We start from the raw sequence: 21,689 nt of genomic DNA, 5'->3' as shown, positions 1-21,689 counted from the left end.
TCAATAAACACAACAACAAAAAGCAAACTCCACTGGTATGGAACATACATGGCCTAATATCAAGAGGATGCGTTTATTGAGTAAACAAACAGTCAAGGGCAGAACGTCTGCACAACCCACTGCACCGCACGCCACGGTTAACCTGTTAAGCCGGCGGGGACCCTGTTTTTTTTTCCACGACACTGTGTCTCAGAGCATCTTAATATTTAAAAACCTATTAATGTGTTATACCAGATTAAAGAGAAGAATCTCAGCTAACTGACGATAAGAACTATTTTTACCGAAACAAAACAAAAGTCTCACAAGAAGCGTTAGCATTAGCCCTTAGCTAAAACGGGCAGATGCTACTTCCGGTGCTAACTAGCAAAAACGACCTTTAAAACTTAATGTTTTCTGCACAAACTACATATCATCTGAAAGCTGATACTCCACAGATTATTTTTGTTATAAGTATCATCACTGTAGGACACAAACTCACTGAGCTATCAGCTAGGGTTGCCAGAAACTGACCATGATCAAAATCGATTATTCGGCAGCCCTGGCGAATAATAATCGATTATTCGACCCCCCCCCCACCCCCCGTGGGGGGTGGGGGGGGGTGCTGCATCTTTCTCTGTAATCTCTTTTGCGTGCTTCGCACTCAAATGCGAACGCATTGTTGAGGTTGAGTTGTGATAGACCAACGTCTTTTCGCAGAGCTTGCATTTAACTTCCTTTGGACTTGTAAGTTCGAAGTAGTTCCACAAGGAGGAACTCTTTTTACCTGCCGCTTTGTTCATCTTTAGTCGCACGTGTGAGGGAGAGGGGGGTGGGGGTGGGGGTGGGGTCGGTGTGTAGCGTGCTTCAGCAGCAGTCTGCTCTGCACGCAGGCTTCCTCCAAGTTTACAGTAAAACAAACTGGTGGTGTGACCAATGGCCATTTACAATTATTAATACTATTACTATTGTTAGCATATATATATTTATATATTTTGGTTGAAACTAAGCCAGAAAAAAAAAAAAAACATAAATAATAATAAAAAAAAAAAAAATTAAAAAAAAAATTAAATAAAATCGATTTTTAAAAATAATATTCGATTATGGAGACTGTAACGAATATTCGAATAATCGAATAATTGCTGGCATCCCTACTATCAGCCAGAACAGAGAAGAAAAAAAACAACAGTTTTCAAAACCATAACAATAAGTATGTCTTACCGTTGCTGTTTTGTGATCAAAGCTCTTGTTCAAGGGAATAAAAACGCTGCTTAAGGTTAATCCAATGTCTCTTAGTCACTTTAGAATTGTTCCTGATAATCTATCATTACATTCATGGCAGCAGAGTAGGTATAAAGTTTTGCAGTCCCGAGCTAATGCTGTCTCACGTGCTGTTTACGCAAACCTCTCTCTACTTGACGTAAGTGTTTAGCGGGACTTACTAACTGTCACTCGATTCTATTGGCTCCAACGGTTCAGAAAAGGTGTCAATCACCCAAATCGACCAATGGGTTCCAAAGATATGATCCTGCGTAGTATAAACTACGCCCGCTCCATTACGCATTACGCAGCCAGAAGGGAGAGCTTCACCACCGAGGCGAGCAGGTGCTAGAGATGCTAGCTGACGATAGCGGGACTTTGATCATACCAAATGACTCTTCGTCGGATGATGATCTCCTCCAGCCAGACCTGGATCCGGGCAGTAGTGACTCGGATGTTGAACTTCCACCATGGGAAAGGTATGTAATCTCTCTGTTTTTATATATTACTTATGTGTTTGGTGGAACTGCGTCACAGTGCTAGCTTAGCCAAGAAGCTACAGGAATGATTAGGCAAAATGCTAAATAGTTTTACTTGTCTTTTTGGAGTTACATTTTCTAAATGAATGGCCAGTGAATGAATATATACATGTGTTTACTTATTTATTTGGTGTAATATTATTTATTTATAGTCCAATATTATCCTTTTTATATATTACTTTTGTGTTTGGTGGAACTGCATCACAGTGTTAGCTTAGCCAACAGGAATGATTAGCCAAAATGCTAAATAGTGTTACTTGTCTTTTTGGAGTTACATTTTCTAAATGAATGGCCAGTGAATGAATATACATGTGTTTACTTATTTATTTGGTGTAATATTTCATTTATAGTCCAATATTATCCTATAAGTATAAGCCAGTGAATTAATCTAATCTCTTTGTTTTTCCACATTTGTTAGATGCAGCAGGACAACGCCACACACCCAGAAGACTGTCAGGGAGCAGCTTGCTGCAGAATTGTTGGAGTTTGCTGAAGGCCCTGCTGAAGGCCCTGCATCTCCACCACCCCCTCCTCCACCACTCACATGCATGCCCGAGTATTATGGGGAAGATGCAGTCCGGGACACGAACGTTTGAGAAATTACGAACGGCTCATTTCGGAGGACACGCGCGCATCTGCTTGATGCTGGGACGACCGGCGACCCTCCCCTACAGGCGCTCGGACGCGAAGGCCCGCCCACAACTGCGTGCACGTCTGTGACCGCAGTTTTAATTGTATTTACATTTATGCTACTTTGTACTTCTACTCCACTACAGAAGTAAATCGTGTACTTTTACTTCACTACATTTATTTAATACCTTTAGTTACTTTACAGATTTAGATTAATGATGTGAAATATAATCAAGTCTTAAGGCCCTGACACACCAAGCAGTCACCAGAGGACTAGCCGACGCTGAAGTCGGCTGTTGCCTGGCCGTGTTCTCCTGCGTTTTGGCCATGTGTCGCACGGGAACACACCGCACCGACTTCAGTGCATGAGTGGCAATAACTCTCCTTACCAGCAGGCGGCGGTAGTGTGTATTCGTCATTCAAAAGAGGCAACAACCGGAAGACAGAGAAGGAGAAGAGTATCTTTTCTCCGTAATATCATACAGAGCTGGCCTCTCCTGGATCAAGGTGATGAGCAGGTCTTCGTTTGCATCATTCCAGATCGCCATGATGAGATGAAAATGAATAGCAGTCTGTGTGTGCCTTCTTAAATCGTTTGTTTACGTCCCTCACTTCCGCTTCGCTTCTCATGCACTGATTTGCTAGCTGAACAGCCAATCAGAGTGATTATTTGGTCCGACTGCCAGACCCGATGCATGGCCGATTCAACATGTTGAATCGGCCATGCATCGGGTCTGGCAGTCCAAATAAGGCGTGTCACGGTCGACGGTGCGGGACACACCAACCTGACTACGGCGCCGCGAATGCCCGACAGCCTCTGACGGCCTCTGACTCCCAAAATCGGGTTGGTGTGTCAGGGCCTTTGAAGGTCTCCTATTATGCTGTTTTTCATCAATATATAATATTTCTCAGATATACACAAAACATGTCTCTGAAGTGTTTGGCTCCAAACAGATCATTGCAGCATTACCCATAATCCCCTCTGTTTCAGTGCTGATTCTCTGTCTGTCACTTTAGATGAAAAATAAGGAGCTCCTCCCCACGCCCCTCTGAGTTCTTTGTAACCAAATCTCTCTCAATGTGCTCTAGTTTACACTGCGGTACTTTTCCCACAAAGGTTCATGCGAATTTAGTTCATGCGAATTTAGTTCATGCAAACTCTTTACAGATCGCGTTCACACCGGAAAAAGTCCCTGGGGGTGGATTAGGCAAATGAAGCCGCTGACGTCACTTCTTCTGCTTTGGGTTTACTGGCAGGCCGCAAACCACTGCCGCCCAAAGTCCCCGGCCGGAAGTCCCCGGAGTTGGGGACTGGCTTCAGTAGAAGCTGCTGGGAGTCCCAGCAGCTTCTACTGAAGCCTTGCGAGTAAATCGCCAGAACGCCAACACCTCCTCATCTCCACCGCTCCCATGTTTTATTTTGTGTTGCCATAAGTGAGTCTCTCTGCGTTTCTGCGTTGGGCTAATGCTAATGCTAATAATGCTAATGCGAGGATAATAAAATGGCGGCTTCACAAAACTTTTTGGGAGTTTTACGGGGCGTGGTTTGCAATCCGCCCAGCCAATCAGAAATATAGCTCTTTTCTCACAAAAGGAGTAGCATGAAGCTGCAGCGTCGGAGACAGCACCAAGAGCCGTTCGAAAGTCCCTGCTCTCTCGCAGGGACTTTCGAGGGGGTAAAAAGGTTCGCATGAACTACTTTTAGTACCGGCTCTTTTTGGTGTGAACGCGATGATGAACTAAGTTCGCATGCACCTTTGTGGGAAAAGTACCGCAGTGTGAACGCGGCTATTAGCTCTAGGAGGAGATTCAGGTGATAAGGGGGGGTACCTTGGTTGCTGATTGGCTAATGGTTACACAAGACAAAACATCGTTATGACATCATAAAGTGGCCAAAATCTGATCAGCTCATTTTCAGACAGGTTTTTATCGAAATGGATCAGGACAAAAAGAGAGAGAATCTTTGTTCCTGAAACTTTCAGAATGTCTTTCCACAGAGGGGACACATGTTGATGTAGAAGAGATATGAAGAAGATGGGACACAGGTTGATGTAGAAGAGACATGAAGAAGAAATGACACATGTTGATGTAGAGGAGACATGAAGAAGAGGGGACACATGTTGATGTAGAAGAGACATGAAGAAGAGGGGACACATGTTGATGTAGAAGAGACATGAAGAAGAGGGGACACATGTTGATGTAGAAGAGACATGAAGAAGAGGGGACACATGTTGATGTAGAAGAGACATGAACAAGTGGATTTCGCATAATGGGTGACCTTTAAAGAAACTTCAGTTCCACCTGGAGTAAATCCACAAGCTCCCCTGCAGTAGTCATTACTAGCTGCAGCTTTGAGAACACTTTAATGATCAATAATTATAAAACATTATCCTGAAATGGACCAATCTGCACAATGACTACTTTAAGTACATTTTGACGATACTATTTTTACTTGAGGAACATTTTAAATACAGGACTTTTTCTGTAACAGAGTATTCCTACACTCTGGTACTTCTACTTTGACTTAAGTACAAGATCTGAGTACAACACATTATACACAATGAATTTCTGTAGAGTAAATAATTTTATTAACATTCACAATTCATCAGCCAAAACGCTAAATGACCCAATTAAAATCCTACACACAACTTATTGACAAAGTAGAAAGAAATTCATCTTAATGTGAATCGTGCCAGCTGTAGCATCGAGAGGTTAAGTGGGTGTGCGTCAACCAGAGCACAAAAACAAGCTAACACAAACGTTTAAAAAAGCGTTAACATGATTCCTACCTGATGAGCGACACGAGTTAGTAGTGAGGTCCCTTTTTTCTTTTTACTGACGTGATCAAAAAGCTGGAATACCGAGCGGTTTTTAGGCTACGACTACACACCGTCTGTCCTCGGCTCTCTTCTGTAAACCTGGGGATAGATACTGTATGGATTTTTCTTTTTACACAGTAAAACGTTTTTTTAAAAGGGTTAAAAACACTGGTGATCAAAGCTCTGCATCTAAGCCAATATTACCCAGAATGCACCGATTCACAGAAACCCTTAAAGACCTCTCCTGGGTGCATGGTAGTACACAGTACGTTACACTTAGCATTCAGCCTGACTTCGCTTCCCTCGCCACTTCCCTGAGTCCCGTCAAAAAGATTTCAGATGATGGAGGATCTGCATTTAACACATTCTGTACCTTCCAATTACTGCCGTTCTGTTCTTTAATCATGATTTTACCTAACAACAACAAAAACAACAACAAAAACAGTCACATTGATCTCTGAGCTCTTCTGTCCACATTTTTGCCTGATAAAAACGAATTTAATGGAATTATACTGAAGGTTTGAGAATGTGTTTGCAACCCAGGCCATGCGTTTAGCAATAAAGGCATTTCAAAAATATTATTTCACCTAAATCTGCTCTTCTACTTCAAACCGAGTACCGCTTTCCCTTTGAAATCTTCTTCTACTCCCTTTCTGTTAGTCATTCAAATATCTTTCTCCAAAAGCCATACAAAACATATGCATCCATCTTTGTATTACAAAACGCCTTCATCCTCCTAGTCCTTTCTACATTATCAACACTTTGTGGTGATGTGCTTGTGTTTGATAACGGCTCATTTCATGGCACATAAGAGGCGGAGAATACACATTAATCAGCCTTCAAATATTCAAAATACTTCATTTGCTAGTCTTACTCTCTTTAAATCTACACCGCTCCCTTCCTGCTGGATTCCCTCATTTCATAAACACGGGTCATGCGTTAGCGCGAGGAATCATTTGAGCACCAATTCCAGTTCAGACTGTTGGGGAAACATCGGACTGATCCCAGCACGCCAAGGAACTCTGGGTAGGAAATGCGTGAAAACATGGAAATGTCACCGTTAAGTCTCCAATGCAGGATGCAACAGCTGTTTCCTGAAGGCTGCAGTCATTTCGTCCCATAACCATCGAGTCACAACGAGAAGAAGGGCCAGGGAGGAAGGATGGAGACAAGATGGACGACGGAAGGTGTTCAGTGCTTGACATCCAGATAATCCTCCACTAATCCATCCAGCCTCTCCCTGCCAGGTAGAGGCCGTCTCTCCAGCCTCTCCCTGCCAGGTGAGGCCGTCTCTCCAGCCTCTCCCTGCCAGGTGAGGCCGCCTCTCCAGCCTCTCCCTGCCAGGTGAGGCCGTCTCTCCAGCCTCTCCCTGCCAGGTGAGGCCGTCTCTCCAGCCTCTCCCTGCCAGGTGAGGCCGCCTCTCCAGCCTCTCCCTGCCAGGTGAGGCCGTCTCTCCAGCCTCTCCCTGCCAGGTGAGGCCGTCTCTCCAGCCTCTCCCTGCCAGGTGAGGCTGTCTCCAGTCTCTCCCTGCCAGGTGAGGCTGTCTCCAGTCTCTCCCTGCCAGGTGAGGCTGTCTCCAGTCTCTCCCTGCCAGGTGAGGCTGTCTCCAGTCTCTCCCTGCCAGGTGAGGCTGTCTCCAGTCTCTCCCTGCCAGGTGAGGCTGTCTCTCCAACCTCTCCCTGCCAGGTGAGGCTGTCTCTCCAACCTCTCTCTGCCAGGTGAGGCTGTCTCCAGTCTCTCCCTGCCAGGTGAGGCTGTCTCTCCAGCCTCTCCCTGCCAGGTGAGGCTGTCTCTCCAGCCTCTCCCTGTCTCTAACAGGACAGAGGTGGGCTCCACAGAGGGATGATGGGAAATGTTTGTGGTCCAGCACTGAAATCCGGTCCATCCAGATCCACCTGAGCCCCTCCCTGTAATACTAACAAGCAGAAAACAGTATTGGCAACAAAAGAAGGAAAATGCACTTCACAGTTTAGTGCATTGTGTCAACTGGCAGAGGGTAAAAGTAGGTTTATCTCGAAAATGTTGTAACGTTTGACCTTCAATTTGGACAATAATAGACAACATCTGGTTTGTGTTCACTCTTATGTACAGAAAGGGGGAAACCCAGTAGGCCTGTGATACAGTGCAAAGTAACGGTCAGTAAAAGTGAGTTATCAACAAAATGCTTCATGTTGGGAAAATACTGAATGTTCCTTCTATATCAGAGTAGCACGTGATAAGAGAGGCCCTACGTAGCCGTGTGCGTGGCCGTGTACGTAGCCGTGTGCGTGGCCGTGTGCGTGGCCGTGTGCGTGGCCGTGTGCGTGGCCGTGTGCGTAGCCATGTTTGTAGCCGGGTGTTCGACTACATGGATGGCGCTCATGAGACACTGTGTTGAAGTTATGATAGCTATGTTCCTAAGATTGGCATGATGACACAGCCCCTAGAGAGATAGGCATATGACTGTCATGTTTATTGCTTACGCAGGCCTTAGCTAATCTTAACTAATGTGAGAACACTGCTTTGAACCGGTATTCCTCCATCTTGTGACTGGAACTCCCTCTTGTATATCAGCATGGTAAGGACACTGTCCTGGGAACTATGTCCCACGCAGCTCTGTGTGTGATGACTACTTCCATCCTTGCAAGGATAATAAATACATGTATCCTGAGATTGAAGACCAAGCCGGTGACGAGTGATATTTTTCTAACAATTCACATTCGTTTTATTTTATTTACCCCCCCTAATTAAGAGAAATTCTATTTATTTATGACAGGGAATTAAACATTTTTGAGTATTGGAAATCATTAAAGAAGTAACTGTAGGCTCTGGCTTGTTTGGTGTAGAATTTTCAATATCTTCTGACATTTATTTAAACATCATTACACAACAACACATACACTGACAAATGTATAGATTATAAAAATATGTACATTTTACATAATGTTGTTATATCTATATTTCCAGAAGGCACCAGCAGGGGGCAGCAGAGGGTTTCATACAGGAAGTAGAGTGTGGCAGGAACCATTACCTCTGATTCATGAGTCCTGTGAGAGCAACTGGATGCATGAGAGCAGTAAGTGCTGAGTCGCTAACCACCACAACCTCCAGTGAAGATTGCACTGCATTAAAAAGGTGGAGACATTCACCACAAGCTCCAGCTGCTGTCATTGCAATCTCCTTTAGTTTGCCTTTAGCACCCATACTTTCCCCCTCAAATGTGTTTTACATAGAATGAAAAATACTACTTAAGGAAACGTATAAGAAGGTCTGCTGCCAACAGCTTTACAAAAACTGGGATCTTCACGGAGCTTCAAGGGAAATGCAACGACTGCTCCTTTTTGTATCTGTAAAGTGGATTTCTTTGATAAACTTAGACATACCTGCCACTGAATAGCAGAGGATACTATTTGTATTTGTTGTTATGCACTGTTACTAAATGTTGTTTATTTGTGCTTTTCAGGAGAGGGAAACCGAGAGGAGCGCAGGTAATTGGAATGCAACGCTCCGACTGAACAACTCTTTGAAGTTTCCACACTCTGGACGCGCTCCATTAGAAACAGGTGTCCGAGTGCGTGTGTGTGTGTGTGTGTGTGTGTGTGTGTGTGTGTGTGTGTGTGTGTGTGTTGTTCCCCTTTCATACACCCTGAGTAGTGTCTAAGCGGGTGTGAGCTCATGCATCTGCTCACTAGGGTTGGGGGAAATAATCGATACAGCATAATATCATAATATCGCAACGCTTTGCGTGGCGGTATTGTATCGATACACGGACGCCAAGTATCGATATTTTAGCATATAAACTATTCATCTTGCAAATGCAGATCATCTTGGCAAAGCTACCATCGCATTCTGAGCCAGCTAGGAACATAACTCAAGTCAACCTTCATGTGCAAAGACCTGCGTCCATACAGCGCAGGCTTTTGTCACGTGTTCAAGACACTGGAACCCACTGTATCAATATGTATGCACAATACTTAGCATATTGTAGAATCGCAATACTATTGTATCGCGGCTTAAGTATCGCGATAGTATTGTATCGTGGGGAGCCTGGTGATTCCCCCCCTACTGCTCACACTTCCTGTTCCTCACCTGCTCAGTTGATGAGGATGCCGGTGGAGCGCCCCTCTTCCTCCTTGATGTTCTTCAGGTTGTTCTCCGCCTCGTCCACAGTGCTGTCAGACACAAAACACACGTTACATTCCACTTCCTGGATCAGATAACCGACTTTAGAAAACCATAATCCTGGACAGATTTTTCAAGATCTGCGGTTCCCATTATTTTCTCACCTGCAAAATATATATCCACATATGACCAATAATGGAATGGTTCATTTTATGTCTGTTAAAAATACCATATCAATTATAATACTGTCATTCTCTAAACTGTATTTTATAATACTTTTTCAGCTTTTCTTCGATGCGTTTCTTTTTTCTGCTTTTCATGTCTTATACATTTAGTTTATTGTACTTTTTTTCGGGTTTGCTTGTCGTAAATCGCTTGTTGTTGTTTAAATTATCTTAATTGTTACTAAACATTTGACAAACAAAGGGGGCAAATAATAAAGTAAAAAATGAATTAAATAGCAGTAGGAGTGGAAGCAGGGGGACTGTGATGGGTTCAGGGTCAAAGGTGAACAGGTGAGTGTGGGCTACATGGGCATGTCGGTAGAGGAGGGATGGAGTGAGGAATATAGCGAGTGTACCGTGACACTAAAATGTACATCAAAGTGTGCCTGTTATTGTACACTACTGTGAAATAAAAAGACGCCTAAAAAAAAAAGATTATCGTGTTTTTTAAAATCAGAGCGAGATGTGTGTGTGTGTGTGTGTGTGTGTGAGTGCCTACGTGAGGAAGTCCCTGACGTCCTCCACGGTGATTTCTCCGGTGGAGTCGAGGGTGAGGTCGGCACAGCTGAGGGGGGAGTCCAGAGGGGTGTCCATCAGGGGGGAGGACAGGGGGGGGTCCATGAGGGGGGAGGACAGGGCGATCGGAGGCTCATCTGTTTGTCCTGTGAGGGAGAGAACAATTAAAAAAAGTCTAAGGCTGAACCACATCGCTTAAGCGGTGTTTACACGAGAACGAAACGGGTTATATCCGCTACTTTTCTCTCGCGTATAGCCCGTTCGTTCACACGACACGAGGCCGTAAGGGAACCGCGGAAACGGACGCCGCAAACGATAATGGGTCCCAAGGTGGATAGATCTGCATACGGAACGCTCTGGGGGGCCAAACGGCTCCGTGTTTACGCCTATACGATCATTTCCTGATAACGATGAAGCCATAGCCCCGCCTCTCTCCACCTCTGCTGCTCACTGCTGTAGCATGGTCAGTAGCTACTGCCAGTAGCTACTGACCATGCTACAGATGTTAGTGCAACATCTACAGCTCCTCTACCACAACCATCAGCAACAAGTGGACATGGAGAACTACATGAACTACATGTTGCTAAATCTACCACGGGGCATAAACAGAAGGGCAACCATGGCAACCATGCTCGGGGGTCTTCTTCGCTGCTTTTGGTGTATTTTGTGGCAGAAGTACAGCGCCACTTACAGGCCCGGCATATGTACTACAGCGTCTCCAGTGGTCTCCTGTGAACGGACACGTTAAATGAGCCGAATGCGTGTGAATGGAAGACTTTTTTGATGACGAATTTGGTCCGTTTGCGCTCCCGTGTAAATGGGGTCTTAATCTGCTACAGATGGACGACTCTTATTGGCTTCAAAAGGTTTCCTCGGTCATGTCGGGTAGAGTTTAAAATATTTGGGCAAGCACATTGTAAACTGGTACGTCTGGTATTGCTTTTTTAATACCAGACGAGCAGCAAATGGGATGCTTTTAAATGTTCCTTTGATGCAGTCAGAGCTTGGTAAAGCTGCATTCTCCCACTATGCTCCCGTTTTATGGAATACGCTGCAAGTAAAACTTTGTCTAGAGGCACTTCCTACTGTAAATGCTTTTAAAGGTATGCTACGATTAGCCCTTCATGAAACATGTAACTGTTTTACCTGGTGCTATTGCTGATGTGATTATGCTTCTTGCCACTGCACAAATGGCCTTCTGTATTTATATTTGAATTGTATGTTTTTTTTGTGCCGTGTTGGTCAGGACTCCCTGGAAGAAGAAATCTTGTATCTCAATGGGACATTCCTGGATAAATAAAGGATAAATAAAAAATAAAAATAAAAAACAACTTCATCACAATTTGGTTTGACAGTAGATTCAGGAACGATCTGTCATAAAGTTGATACCCCAACGAGCATGAATGGAGTTCAACACTGCTTCGAGAACAGAATGGATCAAATCTGTATCTTTGTTTATTTCATCTGCTGTTGTAAGCCCAAATATGGTTTAACATAAAAGTGATTTTCGTAAGTGTTCTTATCTTATTTCAAGGGTTGCAGAAGTCCCCATTTTCTTAAATGCCAAGCCTGCCTTTCAAAATTCCTCTTTAACATCTTAAAGCTGCTATTACTCCTTTTATATTAATGATGAAACAAAATGGCGGCTTGAAAATGAACTCAAATGAACTCTTATTGATGAACCGACAAAGTTGATATCGCAATGCTGCAGTTTTCCTCAACCCAACAAGGCTCGTTCCGTTTGCCTCGGCTCTACACCCGATTTTAGCTTCTTTCAGCTCCTGGTTTTGGTTTCACTCCCAATGCTCTCAGTGTTATTTTGAGTGACAGTGGGGAGCAGTTTTCAGCAAAAGAAGCACACGAAAAAAATCCACACAATTAGCATAAGTTAGCCAATCGTCTGTGCAGAGAGAGGGAGTGAGTATTGGATTTACATTCATCACATGGACAGAAACAAACTAAATGGATGATAAAGGTTTGTTCAATAAATAGGGATGTGTTAACGAACAAGATCAAAAAGATTATAAATTGATAATATGTGCCACTAGTGCTGCCCCCTAGTGGCCAAAACACACCTATAGCAGAGCATTTACAAGTAACACATCGTCAGTACATGTTTTTGGGGTTTTAGTAGTAATAGTTATCAAAGTGCCAGGTAGAAAACCCACTAACACACAACTCTGGTCTCCACGACAACCATCATTTCCTGCCAGAGAGGGAGGCGCTGGGCAGGAGAGCATTCTGAATGATTGCCATGGAGACCAGTGGGGGGGGCCCTTTCAGTTTTGAAAGAGAGAAAAGAGTGATGAAGAGGGAGAAAATACAGAGTGTGTGTGTGTGTGTGTGCGTGCGTACCCTCAGCCTGACCCAGCTGGTTCTTGTGGGTCCCGTTGGCCTGCGTCGTGCTGCCGTCGCTGAGGAGACACGCGATCACAGCATTAGACGGAGTAATAATACAGTAACAGTAGAAGTATCATTCTGTGGTGTCAGGTGGAGCAGAGAGCCTGAAGGAGCTGCTGCTGCTAGCCAATCAGAGAGCGTGACTGACAGGAACAGGGGGTTTAGAGCTTTACAATGTGGGGTCTCGGACCACCAAGAGACTTCAATAGTGGGTCTCTGGAATTCCCCAAGTCTATTTTTTTCAATCTTTTTTGCATCAATGCGTGGTTTTTCAGATATTTAATTTGCTGGGTTGAACAAACAAAAAGGCATATCTTGCTCATCTAACAACAATTGATTAAATGTTAAATGTATGATTTACATTTAACTAAAAAATAAAAAAATGGTATTATAGTATACTGTACTTTGTTTTAAATCAAAGAAAAGATCCTTGAGATGTAACCTCTCACCAAACACACATTCCAAAACAACATTACATAACGCACACTGCAGATACACACTCGCTCACCTTCTCCCACACACACCCCCACACCTCAGCTGTTCTACAAGACACACTAATATGACACCAGAAAATAAATCTATCATCAGCACGAGGAGCATTTCAAGCTGTCCGTCTTCAGTCTATTTGTTCTTCATGTTTTTAATGGAGGACTCTATCTGTATCGCACGACCACGGATTAGTTTGACTACGTGTGTGTGTGTGTGTGTGTGTGTGTGTGTGTGTGTGTGTGTGTGTGTGTGTGTGTGTGTGTGTGTGTGTGTGTGTGTGTGTGTGTGTGTGTGTGTGTGTGTGTGTGTGTGTGTGTGTGTGTGTGTGTGTTACCTGGCAGGTGTGTGCTCCAGCGGTCGGTCCAGCTGAACAGAGCAGAGCGCTTCAGTGACGACTTTAGCCGACAGGGAGAACCTCTCGTACTCCGAGGGGGAGACCAGGTAAAACCCTGCGAGGAAAACAACATTTAGACTCCTTCACTGCAAACCAGCCCTCAGTGCAGTGTGCAGTCAGACTGGGGGGACATTATTACTGGAAAGTAATAACCGTCCTAAGAAGCACAAACAAATGTCTGTGCTGAACTTGCATTATTCTGACAGATTATCATAACCTACAATGGTCTTAATTAGGGCTGTCAAACGATTCAAATTTTTTATCAGATTAATCACAGCTTAAAAATTAATTAATCATGATTAATCACCATTCAAAATATGCCATTTCTTTATGTATATTGTTGTGGGAATGGAAAGATAAATGAAAGAAGGCGGATATATCCATTTAACATAATGTATGTTTATTATAACATTGTTCTGTGTGTCAAAATGAGAGACAGCCCACACACCTATCAATCATCAAACCGTGGGGCCTTAATTCATTACGTGTTGATTTCTATCAACACGTAATGTTGTATCGATGTATCGAGAGATGTATTACAGCAAAAGCATTCTCCGTCGGGACTTCCTGCAACAACACCACGCCGTTATCTTGATTCTGATTGGCCAGAAGACATTATCAAAGATGTTCTATTGAGAAGACGATCACTACGTGACAAAAGTTTTCAAAACCGTTTCTAGTCTTCGGTATTTCCAGACAAGTGGCTGCTGAAATCAATCTTACTAACTGCGCGAGTTGGCGGACTTTATTTTGCTAACTTTAACATCATTGTTCATGGTAGGGCTAAGCCATTTCTTGGTATGGGGGTGGCCTACCCCAGCCATACCCTGGCGCTGCCACTGGTGGGATGTATGGGGTGGGCCATTCTGCACATGCGTTAAATGCGTTAAATATTTTAACGCAATTCATTCAAAAAAAGTAATTACCGCCGTTAACGCGATCATTTTGACGGCATTAGTTTAAATATGACAATTAAACAGTTTATCGCAATTATTTCTGGGACAATATCGTGTCCAACATCAGTCGCAAACTGGCATGACTGGCCTAATAATGGTGACGTTCAAAATGTACTTTACTTAAATAGAGTAGAAGAAAGCCATTATAAAAACATATTAAAAAAAATACAGATCAAGGCTGATTTGTTACAGTTTATTTTTGGGATGGAGGCAGGGGTCTCAAGAGATTCTCGGCAAATTAAACAATAATGATACGCATGACTGGAAACAAATTGGGCGAGTGGAACATTCGTTTTTGGTATACTCCGTGTGAAATGACCCTTAAAATCTCTCGCTGTGTGTATATTCTGCACAGCTTGGTAATCGTTATTATCACAATGCAATTTCCTTGCGACGTTCAGAGCCTGAAAAGGACATTTTTTATGTTTTTAATTCAAATCAAGCATATTTTTCTCACCCTGTCCGTTCTTGGTAAAGACACAGGATGCAATGCCGCTGATGTCTTCTTTACGGATGCAGTCGTGGCGCACCTAAAAGACCCACAAAATAGGCATCAATTACCGGGGCTTAGCGAACACATGAATAGTTGTCTCATATATACAAATAACCCCTAAATACTGTAATAATGCGTGTGTTCCTGCCTGAGGTCGCAGGCCGGGGATGGTGAACAGGTGCATGTCTCCCAGGTTGGTCAGACACACCAGAGTGTGCTCGCTGTAGTCCTCCTGAGCCGTGGAGCCGAACACCACCAGCGCCACCTTCCTCACCCGGCAGCCCTCGTGAGCCGTCAGCTTGAACTTGGTCTTAGCGCTCACCTTAGGGAGAGAGAACACCTGGAGAGAGAGAGAGAGAGAGAGAGAGAGAGAGAGAGAGAGAGAGAGAGACATATGCAATCATTAAGACTTACATAAAAGCACAACAATCAACATACAAAATAACAATCAATTAAATATCTTTGAGAATGTACATTAGTGCAAGACTGTCCATCGCAGCGTCAAATACAAAGTTTAGATTTAGAAAGTTTTAATTTAGACCTCAACATCATCCATTTCTCACAGTTTCTCCCCCAGACTCAGCACTTTATAATGATTTTTAAATGATGTGGTGAATAATTGTAACTTTTTTTGTAGGTCAACAAGGAAGTTAATCTTAATGGCTCTCACACAAAAAAACTATGTCATTTTGGAGCATATACTTTTAAACGAGGGAACTGCTAGTGCTACAACTACTCTCAGGGTTTAGGACTCATTCTATTAGTCCATAAAAGAAAACAGAGATACATTTGATGTGTAACACATTACACAACTGTTGCATTCTCCAGCCGTTACCTTGAGCTGCTCCTCGGAGGCGATGAGCACAGAGTGAGCGTTGCTCATGTCGGGCGCGATGGAGAGGTCCTGAGACGCTTCGTACGGGTCGGGCAGCGGCTTGCCCCGGCCGTCCAGCACGGAGATGGACACCACGGGCGCTCTGTGCATCAGCTGGATCTCCTTCCCCAGCACCGCCTCCACACACACACTGCTCTCGCCCGCCCCGCCGCGCTCACACACTCGCCCCGAGCCCACGCCCGGCACCTCCAGAGCGTAGGCGTACACGCTGCCCGAGTTAGTGCCCGCCCACAGGGTGGCGCCGTGGTGCGTCCCTGAGAGATGAGGTCATACAGTTAGTGTGGTGTCATGATGATTGTGTTATACACTTTTGATATGATATACAGTAAGGACATAGCGTCGATGTTTGTTGATATTGTCGGCTGTTTTAAAATGTGTTTACACAAGAATTAAACCATCATAAAAGCCAGAAGTGAAGTTAGTACACAGAAGGGTTTTCTCTAACATCATCTTTGCCAACAGGATATTTTAATATTCATTAGATCCCAGTGTCAATATTCTGAAGAAGTTTATTGCTCCTTAAAAAGGGTGTACTTGCAATATTATGGCGTTATATAAAATGGTCTTAAAATTACAATTATATTGTTTATCGACTTATTTCTGGGACAACATATCATCTAACGAAAGTAGTTCTTATGACAGACCTAATACTTTACAATCAATTTATAAAAAAACAGACTCAAAGCGTCGTTATTGTTCGGGTCCCACATGCAGTTAATAACCGCAATGGGTAAGTAAACACACCGTCACGGAGAAATGTGTCCGCAAAGCAGAGACATCGGACCACCCCTGACAACGAGTCGTCTGCTGAGCGCGGCTCGATCCTCCTCTGGATCGGAGCCACGTCCTCCTGCTCTGCCAGCGCCGCGTTGGCCTCCTGGACCTGCACACGAGACGGCAACACAATGCAGCGCTTAGTTCAGTCTGTATGACCCGTACGTACCTCTATGACCAAACGGAGACCGTCTTTTACCTTGCTGGTGGGCGTGGCGATGGGGCGCTTCTTCCCCGACACCCTGCTCTTACGGATGCGTCTGAAGCTCTGTCGAAGCGACTTTTTCAAAGACTTGACTCTGGAAAGAGGGCCCTCCATCGCCAAGGAGTCGTTAGGGTGCAGCGTACATCTAGGAGAACGAAAAGAGCAATAGGGTGATGCTTTTGGATCGCATTAGTGGATTCAGTGTACTTTTTAACCATTTAATCAAATTTCATTTATAGCCAAATATCAGAAAGCGCAGTGTGGACAGCAGACGACACCCTCTGTACTCACAAGTTCACAACATTGAAAAATTCCCCAAATAACCCACAATTTACATGGAAAACAATGGAACAGACTTCCATCCCAGGACAGACAGAAGTGCAGCTCTGTCCGTCTGCGTGTAGATTAAAAAAGATAATAAAGTTACAACATAAACAATACAAATGACTAATATAATAATAGGACGGTGTATAAAAAAGATGGATCCAGGAAGATCGTCCAGGTGCTGCCAACATCAAAAAAATTAAAAAAAGGAAAGAGCTGCCTGCGTGTGTGTGTGTGTGTGTGTGTGTGTGTGTGTCTGTGTGTGTGTGTCTCTTACCTGGCCAGCACAGCGTTTCTCCTGTGATAGTCGAACAGGCCGAACCCGTGACTGGTCCCGAAGGAGATGAGGTTCCACTCGGCGTGCAGAGCCACGGCGGTGACGGAGGCGGGGGGCATGCACTGCACCAGCACCTGAGGCTGGAAGCCTGGGGGGAAGGGGGGGGGTTTGAGACGGGGCTCCAGCCGGTCGTGGCCCTTCCAGGTGAAACCCTCGCGGTCCTGCAGCAGATCCACCACCGACACGTCCACCGTGTGCTCCGAGCGCTCGTCACTCAGACCCAGAACAATCACCTGGAGAGAGGAGAGCAAAAACATCATGGTGTAGAAGTTTAGAGGAAATAGAGAAACTATTTGTGTCCACGACAGCAAGCCATCTGGGTACAAAGAACAATGTAATTGGAGATCGATGATCGGCGCCAATATAGGGTCAAATAAAATCTATAGGAAATCGATGTCCACCCAGTCTGGCGGTGGACGAGGCACAGAATCATTCATCGTACACAGAGAAATCAAAATATCAGGAGGTGATTTTGATTTAAATATAATGAGCAAATTATTAAGTTATAATACATTCGCAGAAATGTAACTTTACTTGTTTGGAAAATGTATTGTAAGCAGCAGAAACATTCAAGCTCCGTTTATAGATGTTAAAAATAACATATGCTCAATTAGCCTCACAGCTACAGCCATCACAGTAGAGCAGAGATTAAGTGTGTGTGTGTGTGTGTGTGTGTGTGTGTGTGTGTGCGTGCGTGCGTGCGTGCGTGTCTGCAGCTGCAACTCTCTGCTGCCAACTTAATCAGCGAGCTGCATCTCATCCAGAGGAACTGCAACGTGAGGCTATTTAAAAAGAGGTTCTTCATCAAGTATGATCTTTAAAGTCAAATGGACTCATTAATCATTTCATTAACACATTATCAGTTTGAAAGCAGAGAGAGCAGAAGATTAGATGATGCGTTTGGTTTTTATTAAAACTGGCAAAGTGTGTGTCGTACAGATCACATGTAGCGATATAAATATGTATGTGAAATGCAGGGCCTTGGTATGTTTTCAATTTAAAAAAGGTGCTGCTTTGGTCTTATAAAATACAGTTCTTAAAACCTTAGAACTCTTTTTCTAAATAAAAAAAAAATGGCAGTGCATATATAAGGTAAGATTTTTTCCTTCACATTAGCAAGTTAACAAGGCATTTCAAATGAATTAAAAATAAAACAAACAGTAAATATAGAAATGACACGATGCGTGTGTGTAACGTGTGGACGGTATACCTGTCCAGCAGTTCCAGCCACCAGCAGCTTGTTGCTGTATTTGCACAGACTGATCTTCTGGATGCCGAGTCTGGGGTCATCGCTGTACGGGTCAAAACAGCCCACCTACACACACACACACACACACACACACACACACACACACACACACACACACACACACACACACACACACACACACACACACACACACACACACACACACACACACTCACACACACACACACACACACACACACACACACACACACACACACACACACACACACACACTTAGATTAGATAGATAAATACAAAGGACACACAACCCCAGCAAAATAAATCAAAACATGGACTAGTGCAATGATGAAAGGAAGCACCATCTTATATATTACAAAGCTGTGTGAATACCATTTTGGATGAAGTATTGTGGAGTTACAACCTACAAATCGCTTACTACAGACTTAATAAATAGACTATTACTTGCATTTCACTATTTTATTTGTATTTACTTGCACTATTTTACATGTTTTATTGTGTTGCACTGTTGGAGGAGCCTGTGACCTAAGATTGTCATCGACATAACTACACCGTAGATACAGTGGGGCAAAAAAGTATTTAGTCAGCCACCAAGTTCTCCCACTTAAAAAGATGAGAGGCCTGTAATTTTCATCCTAGGTACACTTCAACTATGAGAGACAGAATGAGAAGGAAAAAAAAAAAATCCAGCAAATCACATTGTCTGATTTTTAAAGAATATATTTGCAAATTATGGTGGAAAATAAGTATTTGGTCAATAACAAAAGTTCATCTCAATACTTTGTTATATACCCTTTGTTGGCAATGACAGAGGTCAAACGTTTTCTGTAAGTCTTCACAAGGTTTTCGCACACTGTTGCTGGTATCTTGGCCCATTCCTCCATGCAGATCTCCTCTAGAGCAGTGATGTTTTGGGGCTGTCGCTGGGCAACACGGACTTTCAACTCCCTTCAAAGATTTTCTATGGGGTTGAGATCTGGAGACTGGCTAGGCCACTCCAGGACCTTGAAATGCTTCTTACGAAGCCACTCCTTCGTTGCCCGGGCGGTGTGTTTGGGATCATCGTCATGCTGAAAGACCCAGCCACGTTTCATCTTCAATGCCCTTGCTGGTGGAAGGAGGTTGTCACTCAAAATCTCACGATACATGGCCCCATTAATTCTTTCCTTTACACGGATCAGTCGTCCTGGTCCCTTTGCAGAAAGACAGCCCCAAAGCAAGATGTTTCCACCCCCATGTTTCACAGTAGGTATGGTGTTCTTTGGATGCTACTCAGCATTCTTTCTCCTCCAAACACGTCTAGTTGAGTTTTTACCAAAAAGTTCTATTTTGGTTTCATCTGACCATATGACATTCTCCCAATCCTCTTCTGGATCATCTAAATGCTCTCTAGCAGACTTCAGACGGGCCTGGGCATGTACTGGCTTAAGCAGGGGGACACGTCTGGCACTGCAGGATTTGAGTCCCTGGCGGCGTAGTGTGTTACTGATGGTAGCCTTTGTTACTTTGGTCCCAGCTCTCTGCAGGTCATTGACTCGGTCCCCCCGTGTGGTTCTGGGATTTTTGCTCACCGTTCTTGTGATCATTTTGACCCCACAGGGTGAGATCTTGCGTGGAGCCCCAGATCGAGGGAGATTATCAGTGGTCTTGTATGTCTTCCATTTTCTAATAATTGCTCCCACAGTTGATTTCTTCACACCAAGCTGCTACCCTATTGCAGATTCAGTCTTCCCAGCCTGGTGCAGGTCTACAATTTTGTTTCTGGTTTCCTTTGACAGCTCTTTGGTCTTGGCCATAGTGGAGTTTGGAGTGTGACTGTTTGAGGTTGTGGACAGGTGTCTTTTATACGGATAACGAGTTCAAACAGGTGCCATTCAAACAGTTAACGAGTGGAGGACAGAGGAGGCTCTTAAAGAAGAAGTTACAGGTCTGTGAGAGCCAGACATCTTGTTTGTTTGTAGGTGACCAAATACTTATTTTACAGAGGAATTTACCAATTCATTCATTAAAAATCCTACAATGTGATTTCCTGGATGCTTTCCCCCCATTCTGTCTCTCATAGTTGAAGTGTACCTAGGATGAAAATTACAGGCCTCTCATCTTTTTAAGTGGGAGAACTTGCACAATTGGTGACTGACTAAATACTTTTTTGCCCCACTGTATGTACGAATGACAATAAAAGCCTTGAATAAAACATTTTTTTGGTACAAATCCTCTTTAAAAATCACTCCTTGACCAAATCAATACATTTTTCAATGATAATGAGAACAATTATGCAAACTGATCAATACCTACAACATCGTGAATCACATCACTAATGCAATATCAGTCAAACAATCATCAATTTCTTCCACTTTTCAATAAAACTTCCCAAAAACCATCCGTCCCATCCTGATCATTTGATTTGAACCAACCAACAAAGTAACTCAGGTTAAAATGCCTCCTAAAGCTCTCTTCCTTCCTTCCTTCCTCTTTACTCCTAAACTCTGCAAAATGCCAATCCCCCCCGCTGCTTCTCATACTCTGCAAAACATGGGCATTAATCTGTCTCTCACACACGGGAGGAACACACACACACACACACACACACACACACACACACACACACACACACACACACACACACACACACACACACACACACACACACACACACACACACACACACACACACACACACACACACACACACACACACACACACACACACACACACACGTCTGGTTTTCATTACACCAAAGAGGAAAAAAGGGAAAGGCTCTTCATCCCATATGAGAGCCACATTCCTGAACATGCAACTCTGTTACCACAGGATACATGAGGAAAGGTGGGGGAGCCAAACAGTGAATGGGAAGAGAAGAAGAGAGAAGAGGCCAAATAGTAACTCAGATCTATTTGTCAATGTTGAACGTACCCCTATAAATCTGTTTCTACTTCTTTTTATGCTATCAATTTCTTAAAGAGCACATATCATGCTAGTTTCCAGGTTCATATTTTTATTTTGTGCTTTCAATGTGACATTTTTTACATGCTTTAATGTTCAAAAATCTCTTTATGTTTTGGCTATTGGTCAACCGCTTAGAAATATCCCACCCATTAGCGTACAATGTGTTCGAGCACTAGCCAATA

At 43.7% G+C, this 21,689-nt stretch overlaps 1 protein-coding gene across 2 annotated transcripts in view; it reads right to left on the bottom strand.

Moving 5' to 3' along the window:
- Positions 1-7,049: 7,049 nt before the first annotated feature.
- The window catches only part of llgl1 (LLGL scribble cell polarity complex component 1), a 45,988-nt gene continuing 31,348 nt past the window's right edge, over positions 7,050-21,689 (bottom strand). For both annotated transcript variants that reach the window (XM_071204090.1, XM_071204091.1), the window contains 12 exons: positions 18,543-18,647; positions 17,273-17,565; positions 16,666-16,816; positions 16,437-16,575; positions 15,633-15,946; positions 14,946-15,137; positions 14,762-14,834; positions 13,289-13,403; positions 12,421-12,479; positions 10,049-10,211; positions 9,293-9,375; positions 7,050-7,139 (listed from right to left, as the gene is read on the bottom strand). In XM_071204090.1, coding sequence (XP_071060191.1) covers positions 9,297-9,375; positions 10,049-10,211; positions 12,421-12,479; positions 13,289-13,403; positions 14,762-14,834; positions 14,946-15,137; positions 15,633-15,946; positions 16,437-16,575; positions 16,666-16,816; positions 17,273-17,565; positions 18,543-18,647 — 1,683 coding nt within the window. In that variant the 3' untranslated portion in view covers positions 7,050-7,139; positions 9,293-9,296. The remainder of the gene's footprint in view (positions 7,140-9,292; positions 9,376-10,048; positions 10,212-12,420; positions 12,480-13,288; positions 13,404-14,761; positions 14,835-14,945; positions 15,138-15,632; positions 15,947-16,436; positions 16,576-16,665; positions 16,817-17,272; positions 17,566-18,542; positions 18,648-21,689) is intronic.

Source organism: Pseudochaenichthys georgianus, chromosome 8, assembly GCF_902827115.2.
Source record: "Pseudochaenichthys georgianus chromosome 8, fPseGeo1.2, whole genome shotgun sequence".
NCBI lineage: Eukaryota > Metazoa > Chordata > Actinopteri > Perciformes > Channichthyidae > Pseudochaenichthys > Pseudochaenichthys georgianus.
The sequence above is the reverse complement of the archived record's forward strand: the minus strand, read 5'-3'. Positions and strand labels throughout refer to the sequence as shown.